General features: G+C 36.1%; 3 protein-coding genes across 5 annotated transcripts; 2 read left to right on the top strand and 1 right to left on the bottom strand.

Annotated features, from left to right (window-relative positions):
• The first annotated feature begins 1,909 nt into the window (after positions 1 to 1,909).
• LOC140827063 (protein HIGH CHLOROPHYLL FLUORESCENCE PHENOTYPE 244, chloroplastic-like) lies at positions 1,910 to 5,248 on the top strand. Its single transcript, XM_073189658.1, has 8 exons — positions 1,910 to 2,136; positions 2,226 to 2,443; positions 3,231 to 3,329; positions 3,471 to 3,665; positions 4,116 to 4,208; positions 4,280 to 4,375; positions 4,560 to 4,700; positions 4,910 to 5,248. The coding sequence occupies exons 1-8, from the start codon at positions 1,992 to 1,994 to the stop codon at positions 5,084 to 5,086; spliced, it is 1,164 nt and encodes a 387-aa protein (XP_073045759.1). The 5' UTR covers positions 1,910 to 1,991; the 3' UTR covers positions 5,087 to 5,248.
• A 1,186-nt stretch (positions 5,249 to 6,434) lies between these two features.
• On the top strand, positions 6,435 to 10,836 carry LOC140827062 (serine/threonine-protein kinase BSK1-like). 3 transcript variants are annotated; one of them, XM_073189656.1, is made up of 9 exons: positions 6,435 to 7,090; positions 7,201 to 7,336; positions 7,645 to 7,763; positions 7,901 to 8,006; positions 8,753 to 8,838; positions 9,007 to 9,195; positions 9,624 to 9,788; positions 9,879 to 9,992; positions 10,458 to 10,836. In XM_073189656.1, exons 1-9 carry the CDS (start codon positions 6,755 to 6,757, stop codon positions 10,710 to 10,712), a joined length of 1,506 nt encoding a protein of 501 aa, XP_073045757.1. In that variant the 5' UTR covers positions 6,435 to 6,754; the 3' UTR covers positions 10,713 to 10,836. The 3 variants fall into 3 exon arrangements, with proteins under 3 accessions (XP_073045757.1, XP_073045758.1, XP_073045756.1); XM_073189657.1 differs by having other exon boundaries at positions 7,645 to 7,778; positions 10,471 to 10,836; XM_073189655.1 differs by having other exon boundaries at positions 7,645 to 7,778.
• A 524-nt stretch (positions 10,837 to 11,360) lies between these two features.
• LOC140828356 (NAC domain-containing protein 6-like) lies at positions 11,361 to 12,810 on the bottom strand. The gene is made up of 3 exons (XM_073191342.1): positions 12,511 to 12,810; positions 12,141 to 12,424; positions 11,361 to 11,956 (listed from the first exon to the last, which is right to left on the bottom strand). The coding sequence occupies exons 1-3, from the start codon at positions 12,674 to 12,676 to the stop codon at positions 11,588 to 11,590; spliced, it is 819 nt and encodes a 272-aa protein (XP_073047443.1). The 5' UTR covers positions 12,677 to 12,810; the 3' UTR covers positions 11,361 to 11,587.
• Positions 12,811 to 12,936: the final 126 nt, after the last annotated feature.

Raw genomic sequence — 12,936 nt, 5'->3', positions numbered from 1 at the left:
GTGTGCCGATTGGTTAGCTTGGCGAGGACAATGTTGAAAAACAAAACCCGGAACTTGGTTGAATGCCCTACCGTATTTAATCAACAGATGGAGCAGCCATCGCTAAAGGAGAAGTATGTTGAAAAATTCAGGGCCGGATCCAGGTTTTTATTGTTCGGAGAAGACATATTAAGTGATGGCAGTGTGGGATGATGCCGGACCTATCAATTTCACGTGGGATCGTCAGTTTTACTTGTCAAACTTGTTGCATGTGGGTTAGTAAAATCTAAAACTCCCTATTTAGGTGTGAAAAATATTATGAAAAGAAAAAAATACCAGAGTATACGATCCTTGAGTCTAAAGCATCGTTTGAAGTTAAAAGATAAAATAATAATGTGGAGATATATAATCTCACGGTCGTATGTTGTGAGACAAATATCTTATTTGGGTCATTCATGAAAAAATATTAATTTTTATGCTAAGAGTATTACTTTTTATTGTGAATATTATTAGTAGGGTTGACCTGTCTCACAGATAAAGAGTCGTGAGACCATCTCACAAGAGACCTACTATATAATAAAAATGATATTTGATGGAGTATTTGGTTTGATTGATAAATAATAGTTTGTTTGATTTTATTGATTAAATTTGAGATAAAATGATTAATTACCATTTTGTCTTTTTAATAATTAATAAAATTGTAATAATATTATTTATTAAAGGTAATATCGTAATTTAAATTCAATAGTTTGGTTGAAATAAGATAAATAATATGACCAAGTAAACATGTGATCGCATAAGATAAATTATCAATAGATTAATAATGTATAACTTTAAACACTGCTTAGAAGAACGATCTCACCACCAATATAGATATTGGAGTGTCAATAATAAACATAAATATATATACACACCAGGAATTTTTTTTTTTTTTAATATAACAATAAGGTTTTGAAAAATTTTAGGGTCACAAAGATCCATCATTACTAACGAAATCAAAATTTAACCTAACAAAAACCCTAATTTCTTTGTTGTCAATTCTTTCTTCTTCTTTTTTGTCACTTTACATTATATTTTTTAAAATTTAATTTAAAGTCCATAAAGTATTTTTTAAAAAAAAACTCTTCCCAGATTTATTCTTATGAATTCAAATATTATGTCTTTGTTTTGTTTTAATTTTATGTAATAAATTTCTTTAGGCTGAGACTACAATAGAGCAAAACAATATGATGTTTGATATTTGGTTTCTTTTCAATCTAGTATTTATTTATTTTTTAATTATTGATTGATTTGGTTTAATATTTCTGTTTAATAACATGATCATCTATAAATAATATTCGATTTTAGTGTGCGGTTTAGATGAAAAATGAAATTACACAAAGATTTAATGTATTTAGATCTAATTAAATTCGATTAGAAATAATTGACTGTTAGATTTAAATATGTTTATTACCTCGAGGATCGTTTAATAAATAAATTGAAGATTTTATCATGATTCTCAAAATTTAAATTTAACACATACCAACATAATAAAATTTAATAACGTTGTATGTCTTAATTTTTTATTTGAAATTGAATATGTTGTTGATCTCCGATTTTAACATGAAGTTTGAATGTTAGAATCTCTTATTATTTATTAAGGCTGAGTAGGTTAGAGTAACTTCTTTGGTCTGTTTTTTAAAATACCTAAAATATCCTTCACCCCCACTCTCTACATTACTAATTATATATAATAATAAAGTGTTAAAAAATAAAAACAAGTCACATGTAGTTTAGTGGATAAAACTTATGCTTCTTAATCATGAAGTTGTAAGTTTAATTTTTGTTTGGATATTTTTTTTTTATTTTTTAGTTCATATATAAAAATTATAATGTAGACACATAAATAAAAAATGATGTGGTACGTGACGTTGCAGACGTGGCATCTTCCGCATCTGTGGTTACTGGTTACGCTACATTCTCTCTCCTACACGGAGAGCGGAGAGAGAAAGCACAGCTGAAGTGGGTTGATTATGGCCGCTTCTACTATCCACCCTCAATTTCCCACCCTCACTCTACGCCGTCCGCGGCAAACCTCCCTTTCCTGGCGGCGCACTTTGGCTCCGGACTCCGTTGCGTCAACCTCCTCTTCCTCCGCTACGGTTCTTACTTGTAAAGGTGATACTTTTCATTCTTTTGAAGTGCCATTTTGTGTTACTCTACTTTATTGTCGATATCGTTTGTGATTGTCTTTAGCTTTGATTTAGGCAGGGGCAATGGAGCGCTGATCAAATGTGCCGCTGTAAATTTGGCCCCGGGGACTCCTGTGAGGCCTACCAGCATACTGGTTGTAGGCGCCACGGGCACATTGGGCAGGCAGATTGTGAGGCGGGCGTTGGATGAAGGATACGACGTTAGGTGCCTCGTCAGGCCTCGCCCTGCTCCTGCTGATTTCCTACGTGACTGGGGCGCCACTGTTGTCAATGTAAACTCGCTGCTCAATGTGGTAGATTGATGTTAGTACAATAATCATTACGTTGCACTTTACTCGTGAGTGAAGTGAGTTGTGCGCAAATGGCAACCCTGCTAAACTTGGTTTTTGAGCGGTTTTTTGGAATTTGGATTGTCTGTGTTTTGATCTTTTTTTTTTCCTTTTGCCAAAGTCCTGTATATTACCCCGATGTTATTTGAACTGTAATTTATTACACAAGATAGATTTGATGTTGCATACTTTTGTCAAAACGGAAGAATTCATGTTTTATCATTTTTGTTGCTTTGTTAAACCCTTTTCTGCATAAAAAGGTGAGGGATTGGCAAAATGTTGTCTAGCTTTGAATCAATTATCAATTTATGGAGAGAAAGTCCTCATTTACAAAATGGAAGTCGTGACGTCGGTAGAGATTACAAGAATTAAAAGACAGTTTAAAACTGATAGACGAGGAGCCATGGGAGGAGATATGACACCTAATGGAATCTAAATCTCGTCATCTGAGTCTTTTGCCATATTGTTGTCCTATATGTAAACATTTGTTGATATTAACGTTCATGCCAGAGTGTAGATACCGAATCTTTCAGTGTTCCTTTGCTTCCGTCGTCCAGAGCTTTGGTTCTTCGTAACATTGATTGTTTGAGGATCGACTTCTGATGAAAATACTTTTGTGTGTAGCCTGACAATGTGCCCATTTTTACTGTGTGATCTGAAATCTAGACATCAACGAAAGTCATTACTTCCGTGGTACGATAATGTACTGAATCACAGTGTTTCTGAGCAGGCAGACTTGAGCAAACCTGAAACAATACCAGCGACGTTGGTTGGCATCCATACAGTTATTGATTGTGCTACAGGACGACCAGAGGAACCCATAAAAAATGTGAGGATATTTACCAATAATCTGATTATTTTACCAATTACAGAGTAGGATATGGATCAATGTTAGAGGGTTATTGAGTTTCTACAATAATTTTGAAATCTTTTACATAAATCTGCCATACTTAGTTCACCTTCACTTTAGGTAGACTGGAAAGGAAAAGTTGCTCTCATTCAATGCGCAAAGGCTATGGGAATCCAAAAATTTGTCTTCTTTTCAATCCATAACTGTGATAAGCATCCTGAAGTTCCACTAATGGAGATCAAACACTGCACTGAGAAATTTCTCCGTGATTCGGGCCTGAACCACATCACAATCCGGCTATGCGGTTTCATGCAGGTGAATTCCTCCTTTTTGTTTAATGTTTGGAGTTCTTAGTGTCTCTTCCAATTTCTTTGGAACTCTTGCCTTCCTCATTGACCGTGATGCAATTGATAAATACAAGGCTCAATCAACTAAAAAAAACAATGAAAAATTGCACCCAACTGTTTGTTTACTGTAGAGTTTGTTACAACTTTTCTCTGTGACATGCTGTAGTTTGAACTTAGACTTACTCTCAGGATATGCCAACTATGAAGATAAAGTTTTAGGAATTTTCCACTGGGGAAATTGAACATATGTTTAATAAAAACAATCCAGTTTATCCCCATTCTCTTAGAAGATAAACTTTTGGTACAGGATTCTTTTCTCCATACCATCTTTATGAGTCATTTTGTTATGTTTCATTGTGACTTTTTGACATCTTAATCAGATTATTCATTTACTTGTGGTGTTTCCCAATCTTTACAGGGTCTGATTGGACAGTATGCAGTGCCCATATTGGAAGACAAATCCGTTTGGGGTACTGATGCTCCCACAAGAATAGCATATATGGATACACAAGTAAATTTTTATAGCTTAATCAGGTAATTTAGCATATAATTAAGGTCCTCAAACAATTACCATGTCTCCAGGATATTGCTCGATTAACATTTATAGCTCTACGAAATGAGAATATCAACGGAAAACTCCTTACTTTTGCTGGGCCTCGTGCGTGGACAACTCAAGAGGTAAAGAATAATGCCCTCAATTTGAGAAAACAGTTGTTTGTGGAAATGTGATGGTGTCTATTTTCAACACTCGGTGTTCTTGTGACTTGAGAATGTGTTGTTCATACTTTCTCGTCCCAGCCATGCCACTAACTGTAAAACCAACTTTATGATTTCAAATCATCCTGTTGCGTAATTTTTACAGGTGATAAGCTTGTGCGAGAGACTCGCTGGTCAAGATGCAAACGTTACCACAGTTCCTGTCTCAGTTTTAAGATTCACACGCCAGTTGACTCGCTTGTTTGAGTGGACCAACGATGTCGCTGATAGATTGGCGTTTTCTGAGGTATTAATTCATCACTTTTTCCTGATTCTGCACAACACAACCATTTTCCATGAAGTTTTTTTATCAGTTGAATCGAGCCCCCTGAGGCATGCCAATATCTGTACTCATCTCGAATAGTCGTTGATAGTTTTGCTTCATAAACAGTGGGCTAATGACCTGTATTTGGAATCGACACGAAATTCCAAATGATTTAATTCTTTGTTTTGTAGGTTCTCAGTAGTGATACTGTTTTCTCCAACCCGATGGCTGAGACATATAATCTTCTTGGAGTGGATGCCAAAGATATCGGTACGCTAGAGAAATATCTGCAGGATTATTTCACTAACATATTGAAGAAGCTGAAAAACCTCAAAGCACAGTCCAAGCAAACTGACATTTACTTCTGATCACAATTTCTTCATGTTGGATTATTATTATTGTTAACTTTTTTGAGAATGGATTCTTATTGTTACGTTATTACCAAATTTTCCTATATCAATACAAACTTTGATTATAGTTTGTATTATATGATGTTATAAACACCGGTTGAATATGTTTATTTCGATTTAGCTGTCAAATCCCACGTTTATATATTGCGAATTTAGAGGAACTTGCCAAATGATTTTGAAAGTGAGGACTTTATTTTTTACTTGTTTTAAAACTTTAATGGGAAGTTATTGAAAATTAAATGCTGTGAAATGGGTTTTTATGATTAAAAAAAATTTGTGAGTGCGAGTTATTTTAGATCAAACGAGACAATATCTGGACGGCGAATTCATAATTGCTGGCGTTACAAAAGAGAAGTCACTACAAGCCATGATTATTTAAAAGCTAAGGATATGTTATTCTTTCATATTTAATAAAGTAGCAATTGGAACATTTATATTTTTTTATGGGGTCTTTGAAAAATTATACCATCTCATTTTCGGATGCACATGTTATTTTTTTCGATGGTCTTAAATATATATTTTACATTTTTTTTATATTTAATAGTATTTTTTTATTGAATACTCATGTTAATTAGATCAGAATATTTTCTCACATAATTCTTCATTACCAAGTATGTCCAAATAATTATTATTAATATTATTGTGATATTCCCCAATGATTAGTGAGTATGTATCTTGTGAGACGGTCACGAATCTTTGTCTATGAGACGGGTCAATTTCATGGATGACCCAAATAAGAGATCTGTCACACAAAATACGACATGTGAGACCGTCTCATACAAGTTTGGTCAAATTTGAACAAGATAATGGATTTTTAAAAAAATTGATCAAAATAAAAGGATGAAAGAACTATACTTTTTAACAAAGAAAATGAATGTGTATTTTTTCAAGTTATAACTTATATATCTAGTTTCTTGTCGGTGTCACGTCGATGGATCAAATCAGTTAGTATAAATATCTCAAATTTAATATATAGTAATTATCATACAAAAATTGCATCCAAATTAAGTTGGGTTCGGAGGACATCAAATTCAGTTATAATCGACTAAAAAGAAGAAGAAAAAGAAAAGGAAAAGAACGATAAATAATTTTCATTTGAATGGACTAAACGTCACCAAGAATCATTAGCCATAATTTAATGTGTAATGTTCAATATTCTACAGCTAAACCAGCCTGAAATTCCACTAAATCAAATCATTAATTCTTTCATAATTAATAGTAAATAAATAACAACAACCTTGGACATGTGTATGTATAGATTAATATATATATATATATGGTCCCTCGTAACTGTTGGAAACCAACAACCTTTTAACTGCATGTAACAAAGTTGAAGATTGATGAAAAACTGAGAGGAGATTATTAAGCTTTTTGATCATCTGCTACTAATTATTATATCATATTTCAAGAACAAACAGCGAAACCAAGAAAGATCCCTTTTTTTTTTTATTGATATATAATAGATTTTAGCTGTTCCAATTTATTCTCAAATCTGTATGGATTGTTGGGCTCTTTTCTTTTATAATCATAGTCTTGACACCTGAAAGTGAGAAGGGTGATTTTACATATACGCTCAGCAGATAAGTACGAGAGGGTAGTTGAACAGTATTACGGAGTGTTTGAGCAATGGGCTGCCTAGCTTCAAAGTTTCCTCCAGATGAGGCGCAGCCGGGGAACGATAAGGTCAAGGCGCACGGCCCAGCTCCAACTTCTACCGGCCGACACCTGACCGCAGGACCCGACTCGGGGTCAGGGGTAGCTGCCGCCGGGGTTCCATCTTTCTCCGAGTTCACCTTTGCGGACCTCAAGTCTGCCACGAATAACTTCAGCCCGGATTTTATTGTCTCAGAAAGCGGTGAAAAAGCCCCGAATATTGTTTACAAAGGCCGCCTCCAGAACGGCCGGTGGATCGCCGTCAAGAAGTTTCCTAAGATGGCTTGGTCGGACCCGAAACAGTTTGCGGTACTGCAATTTTATGATAGACACTAATACGTGTATCTAATCTGGTGGAATAATATAGCGGAGGGATGTTGAGATAGTTGAGTTATGCTATACATTGATTTGTGTTGTAGGAGGAGGCATGGAGAGTAGGCAAGTTGAGGCACCAAAGGCTGGCAAATTTAATAGGGTATTGCTGTGATGGTGATGAGAGGTTGCTCGTTGCAGAATACATGCCAAATGATACACTTGCTAAGCATTTATTTCATTGTATGTTATCTTTGTTTCTTACATTTCGGATTTTGCTTTTAAGCAGCGTCAAATTTGTTATAATGCCCCATCAATGAGTTAATGTCATTCTTCACAATCTTTTCCTGAAGTGATATATAAATTAATGTAGCACTTGGGACCTAAAGATGATATTAAGAAGAATATGATTTTTGGTAAATTTTTATTTTGATAATCGAGATGTGGGATAGCTGCATTACGCACACTCACACACACACACACACACACACACACTGTCTTATCCATTGTGACAGTTTTTAGTGATATTATTATCCCATTAAATTCTGTAGGGGAGAGTCAGACCATTGAATGGGCTATGCGCTTGAGAGTGGGACTTTATATAGCTGAAGCCTTGGCATACTGTGGCGATGAAGGTCATCTGTTGTACCACGACCTCAATGCCTACAGGGTTCTCTTCGATGGAGTATTGTCTTATGATTTGTCATTGTGAATAGAATCAGCCGCCTACTTGTTTGTGCTAGAGTATTCTTGTGCTATTTTTTTTTTTTAGACCTTGAAGGATGTAAATATGATTGGACTTTGCAGGATGGTGATCCTAGGCTCTCATGTTTTGGATTGATGAAAAACAGTCAGGATGGAAAAAGTTATAGCACAAATCTTGCCTACACTCCCCCAGAATATCTAAAAAATGGTAATTTTGCTCGATGTTCTATTGAGGGGGAACTCTTTATTTTTGTGTGTGGAAACGTTTGTAGGTTTGAGTCTATTGATCCTTCTTGTACCACTCATGAGGATCTTCCGGCCTGCATTATGCTGTTTGTTTGATCTTCCATTTCTTCGGCTCAATAATTTAATCTGGCACTTGTTCTCATGGATTTATGATCAGTCCAAAGTTCTTGATTGAAAAACATGCTTATGAATGGCGGGACTGGTTAGTGGATGAGACATCTTGGTTACTTTAAGATGAAGTAACTATTCCTGAAATCTCATCTGATTTCAAGGGCTAACTGGATATGAAGCTTTGACTGGGCAGCCGACAATTTTTTTCACATTTTAAGTTACTCTTATCTGGCACCGAGCTTGTGAATGATGTATATGACTTTCAAGCTTCAATTAATGTTTTCATAATTCACACTATTGTCCACCCAATGTAATGGCATATTTGATTGTAATGGGCGTTGATTTATGTTTTCCTGTCGCAAATTCTAAATTATCTCTTAGCTTCTTTGATGACAACTTTCTTTTTAAAATTCTATGAAAAGCCATCACAGATCCCAAAAGCGAAAGAAAAAAACTGTGATATTTCCGTTATCATGACTCATTATTGCTGGTGTTGCATTATAATTATTGTTAATGTGTTAGGCTGTCAGCCATGAACACGCAACCGTGAGCTTCCATTTTCCATGCATAGTTTGTTGACAATATTTTGTATCATAGGAAGGGTAACACCACAAAGTGTCATATACAGCTTTGGCACTGTTCTCTTGGATCTGCTAAGTGGAAAGCACATTCCTCCAAGTCATGTGAGTAGCTTGTATTACTTAACTACATTGTGGTCTAGTGTACTTTAAACGGGCAACATGGTATCTTAAATTACTTCGTCGCACATAAAATTCTAGAAATTAGAGAATCACATTATAAACGTTATTATTAATGGCTGGAATGGTTTGTTAAACTCGAATTATGTGCAGGCTCTTGATGTGATACGAGGTAAAAACATCATTCTACTTATGGATTCACATTTGGAGGGAAGATTTTCTACAGAAGAAGCTACAATAGTCGTTGGTCTTGCTTCAAGTTGTTTGCAATACGAACCTAGGGAAAGGCCTAATGTAAAGGATCTTGTTTCGACTCTTTCTCCACTACATCCAAAATCAGATGTATGGATCTTAACTCTATTCCTTGTGTTTTCATTTGGTACTACTATTTTCATTATACTTGTGGGAATCTTTTTTTTTTTTTAAAAAAAATAATAAATTACGAATCAGACACCTCTTTTTTTTTTTGAGAGAAAACTAAGAATCAGAAATATGGTTATCGCTTTGTAGCCACTTGTTTGCTAAAAATGTCTTCCTCTGAACTTCACAGAGTTTAGTACAATTTACGTAGTCTCAATGACCAGCCATCCTGTTACTTAAGGTTTAAGAGCAGTAAAATGTTTCCCATACACAATAGCATGTCTCTTCCCTATGAATACTTTATATCAGATGTTGCATGAAGCTACATCCATTATTCTACAGACTGCGTCTTGCAAATTTGAAAGTGACTGGATGTAATTTGATCTAACCACAAATCGTCGGGGCTTCAGGTTCCTTCTTATGTCATGCTTGGAATTTCAAAGCACAAAGAAGATCTCCCTACACCTCAGCGCCCTCTTTCACCAATGGGTGAGGCCTGTTCTCGGATGGATCTCACAGCAATACACCAAATACTGGTGACTACCCACTATCGGGATGATGAAGGAACAAACGAGGTATTATTTCTCGTAGTTGTAGATGCACATACACGTCCCTCTAATGTTAGGTTCTGTATTTTAACTGCATTTTTTTTTAACCCTCTCCAGTTGTCGTTTCAAGAATGGACCCAGCAGATGAGAGATATGTTAGATGCTAGAAAGCGCGGAGATTATGCATTCCGTGACAAGGACTTTAAGACTGCTATTGATTGTTATTCACAGGTTTGGGCTTTCATTTTTTCCTGATGTTGTTATGGGATGTAAATAAGTAATTGCTTGCACAATAATTTAATTTAACTTGATTCATTTAATATCCTGGATTAAAGTAGAGAAAATGTAAATGTACAGAAATGAAAACCAGGTGGTGCTCCTTTTCATTTGTAGCTCGAGTCCCTCTTACTGCCTTAACTAGAGAGAGAAAACAAAATATGACTAGTGAAATGCAGTGGTAATGATTCTAAATCTGTAGGTAGAAATTCCCTATTGAAGATGAATAAAAAAACAAGGTTAAAAAGGAAAAAATTCAGATACCACCCTTTTTTGCATCTATATTTAAGAGAGATTCAAGCATCTCGGAACCAAGCAACAGATACTTGGCTGAGTAGTTTGTTTAAGGGTAAAAAGTGAGGTGATGTTTGTTTACTTCACCTGCCCTTATCATGGTTTGTTTTCCTATTGATTACGCAGTTTATCGACGTAGGAACTATGGTTTCACCAACCGTGTATGCACGGCGTAGTTTATCTTATCTGATGTCTGATCAAGCTGATGTGGCCCTTCGAGATGCAATGCAAGCACAGATTGTGCATCCAGACTGGGCAACAGCTTTCTACATGCAGTCGGTTGCCCTTGCCAAACTGGACATGCACCAGGATGCTGCTGACATGTTAAAGGAGGCTGCTGGACTCGAAGAAAAGAGGCAAAAAGCTGGTGGGAGAGGATGATCATCATTCTGCTTTTCAAGTTTATATATTTTTTGGGGGTTAGAAGGTAGCTTTTATTTTTCCCGCAATTGTGCAAGTACTTTGTGGCCCCATATGTTGCATTTATTCCGTTGGAAAATTTTAATTTTTGGTGATTTAACAAGCCTGCTGATCTAACAGATAATTACAAAGCATTATCTAACTGAATTCAAGAAGGAAAATTGAATACTCATTAGAAGAAGTTTTATAAGGAGTCTAACTGATTTTAGAGCCAGATTGATAAAGCATAAGAAAGATACTGATAGTCAAATCGATTCAAAGTAAAATGATGAAGAACAGTCTATCTAAGTCGTTCAGTAAGCCTCTGTGATTCATGATCTTAACTTGAAATTAGTTTCACTTTTTTATATTTTGTAATAACAAATAAAATGAATTTTTATAAATATTAGTTTTAATGTGAATTAAAACATACATCTTTCGATGGAAGATGTTAATGTCACTGTACCAAGAGAGTGGTGGCATTATGCCGACATTCCGGTGTTACGATACTATTCCAGACTCCATCCTGGCAGGGTGTCCAGAGAAGGTTGGAGACGTTCAAATTTTTTGATTAAATCTTATAAAATGTAAACAACCATTTTGAGATAAATCATCAACCAAGTTGCACAAAAATGAAAATTTCCCGTGGTTTTATTACAAAATAGTCCACTATTATTAAGCATGTTATCAGCCATGTTGTTCTTTACATAATGATCCTTCTTCCCTGATCATTAAACACAAAATCGTGTCGGCGTCCGAACTCAAGTCCCTACTGTCCAGACCCAAGCCTGAGATATTCATGCATGTGCATAATAGTGTACATATATTGATATAATATAGACTAAGGTAGTTTAAGATTAGCAAAGTGGCAAGAAATTGGCGCAGTTATCAAGCCAAGGACTTCTAAATTGTGTCCAGAAAGAGTCTTGAGTCCAGTCCATGTCCAGTTTAGGCAGCATCAGATCGGCCAAATTCTCATGCCCATTAGGTAAATTCAACTTGCTACAAGCTCTCCCAGCTGATCCTGCTGCTGCCTCCCCTACTAGAAATGTTGTGTCTTGTTCATATTCTTTCTTGAATCCCATGTCACTACTTTGGCTCTTAACCTGCTCATCGATTGGATCGCAGGATGAGATGGAGTCCATGGCTGGTTCTTCCATTGCAGCCATCAGCTCCAGCGCCTTCATGGAGGTCGCCTTTCTGTATACTTTGCACAGTACTATGTCCTAAAGCATCAAACAAGAAAACCAACTCAGAATATTAACCAAATTCACAACGTATAGTATTTAGGCACCTCTTGGCTCGTAGGACTTGATGATGGAAGGATGTGACGAATTATCGTAAAAACTATGGTCAAACGTCACATGATGCAAGATTGTTTCGTGCAAGTAGAGAGATATATTTGCTTACCTTGTGTGGAAGTGGGGACTGATGAGAGAATGTATCCGGTAAACGATATTCATTCATGATCCAATCAGTCTTTCTTCCTCGTGGAGCTCTGCCCTCATAGAACACCAGAGTTTTCCTGAAGCCCATCATTTTCTTGGGATCGGATATGCTCAGGATTTTGCGGTCTGATCCGGTTGCCTTCCAGAAGCCACACTCGGTGGTCCTGTTAGGCCTGCCTCCACTCCCGTGTTTCCTGTCCCTCTGCACGAAGAAGAACCATTCTCTCTCACCGATTTTCGCCAGCCCTGTCCATATTTCATTAATCAATTGATTTATTCTTCTTTAAAAGAAACAGCTTGTTTGATTATATATATATATATATATGTATAACCTGGCAACTCCCGGGGATGATGATTGTAGATGTTCAAGTCTCCAATGATATCTCCCCGCAGTTTCTTGCCAATCACCCTGGTTTTGAGGTAAAAGTTGAGCAACTCTTCCTCGGTGGGGTGAAACCTGAAACCCGGCAACTTCAACTCCAGCCTCGGTTCATCCATGATTACAAATAAATGTTTTCACGCATAAATCTATTGCTACCAATACTAGTACTACTCCTTGTCTTTCTGTCGAGTGAGGCTTCTTCCTCGGATATCTATACTGACGAGTGCTGTGAAAGAGACTCATCTCAAGACTAATTCACGCGGTTTCTGGACTAGTATTCTTCCTTGTTGACCCCTTGCATCTGAATTACAAATTCTACAAATAGTCTTATTTCATCAGGTTTTTTTTTTTTAAAAAAAAAAACAAGAGTAAATGT

Source organism: Primulina eburnea, chromosome 3 (genome assembly GCF_022965805.1).
Source record: "Primulina eburnea isolate SZY01 chromosome 3, ASM2296580v1, whole genome shotgun sequence".
Lineage (NCBI taxonomy): Eukaryota > Viridiplantae > Streptophyta > Magnoliopsida > Lamiales > Gesneriaceae > Primulina > Primulina eburnea.
Note: the sequence above shows the minus strand (reverse complement) of the source record. Positions and strands in the feature narration are given on the sequence as shown.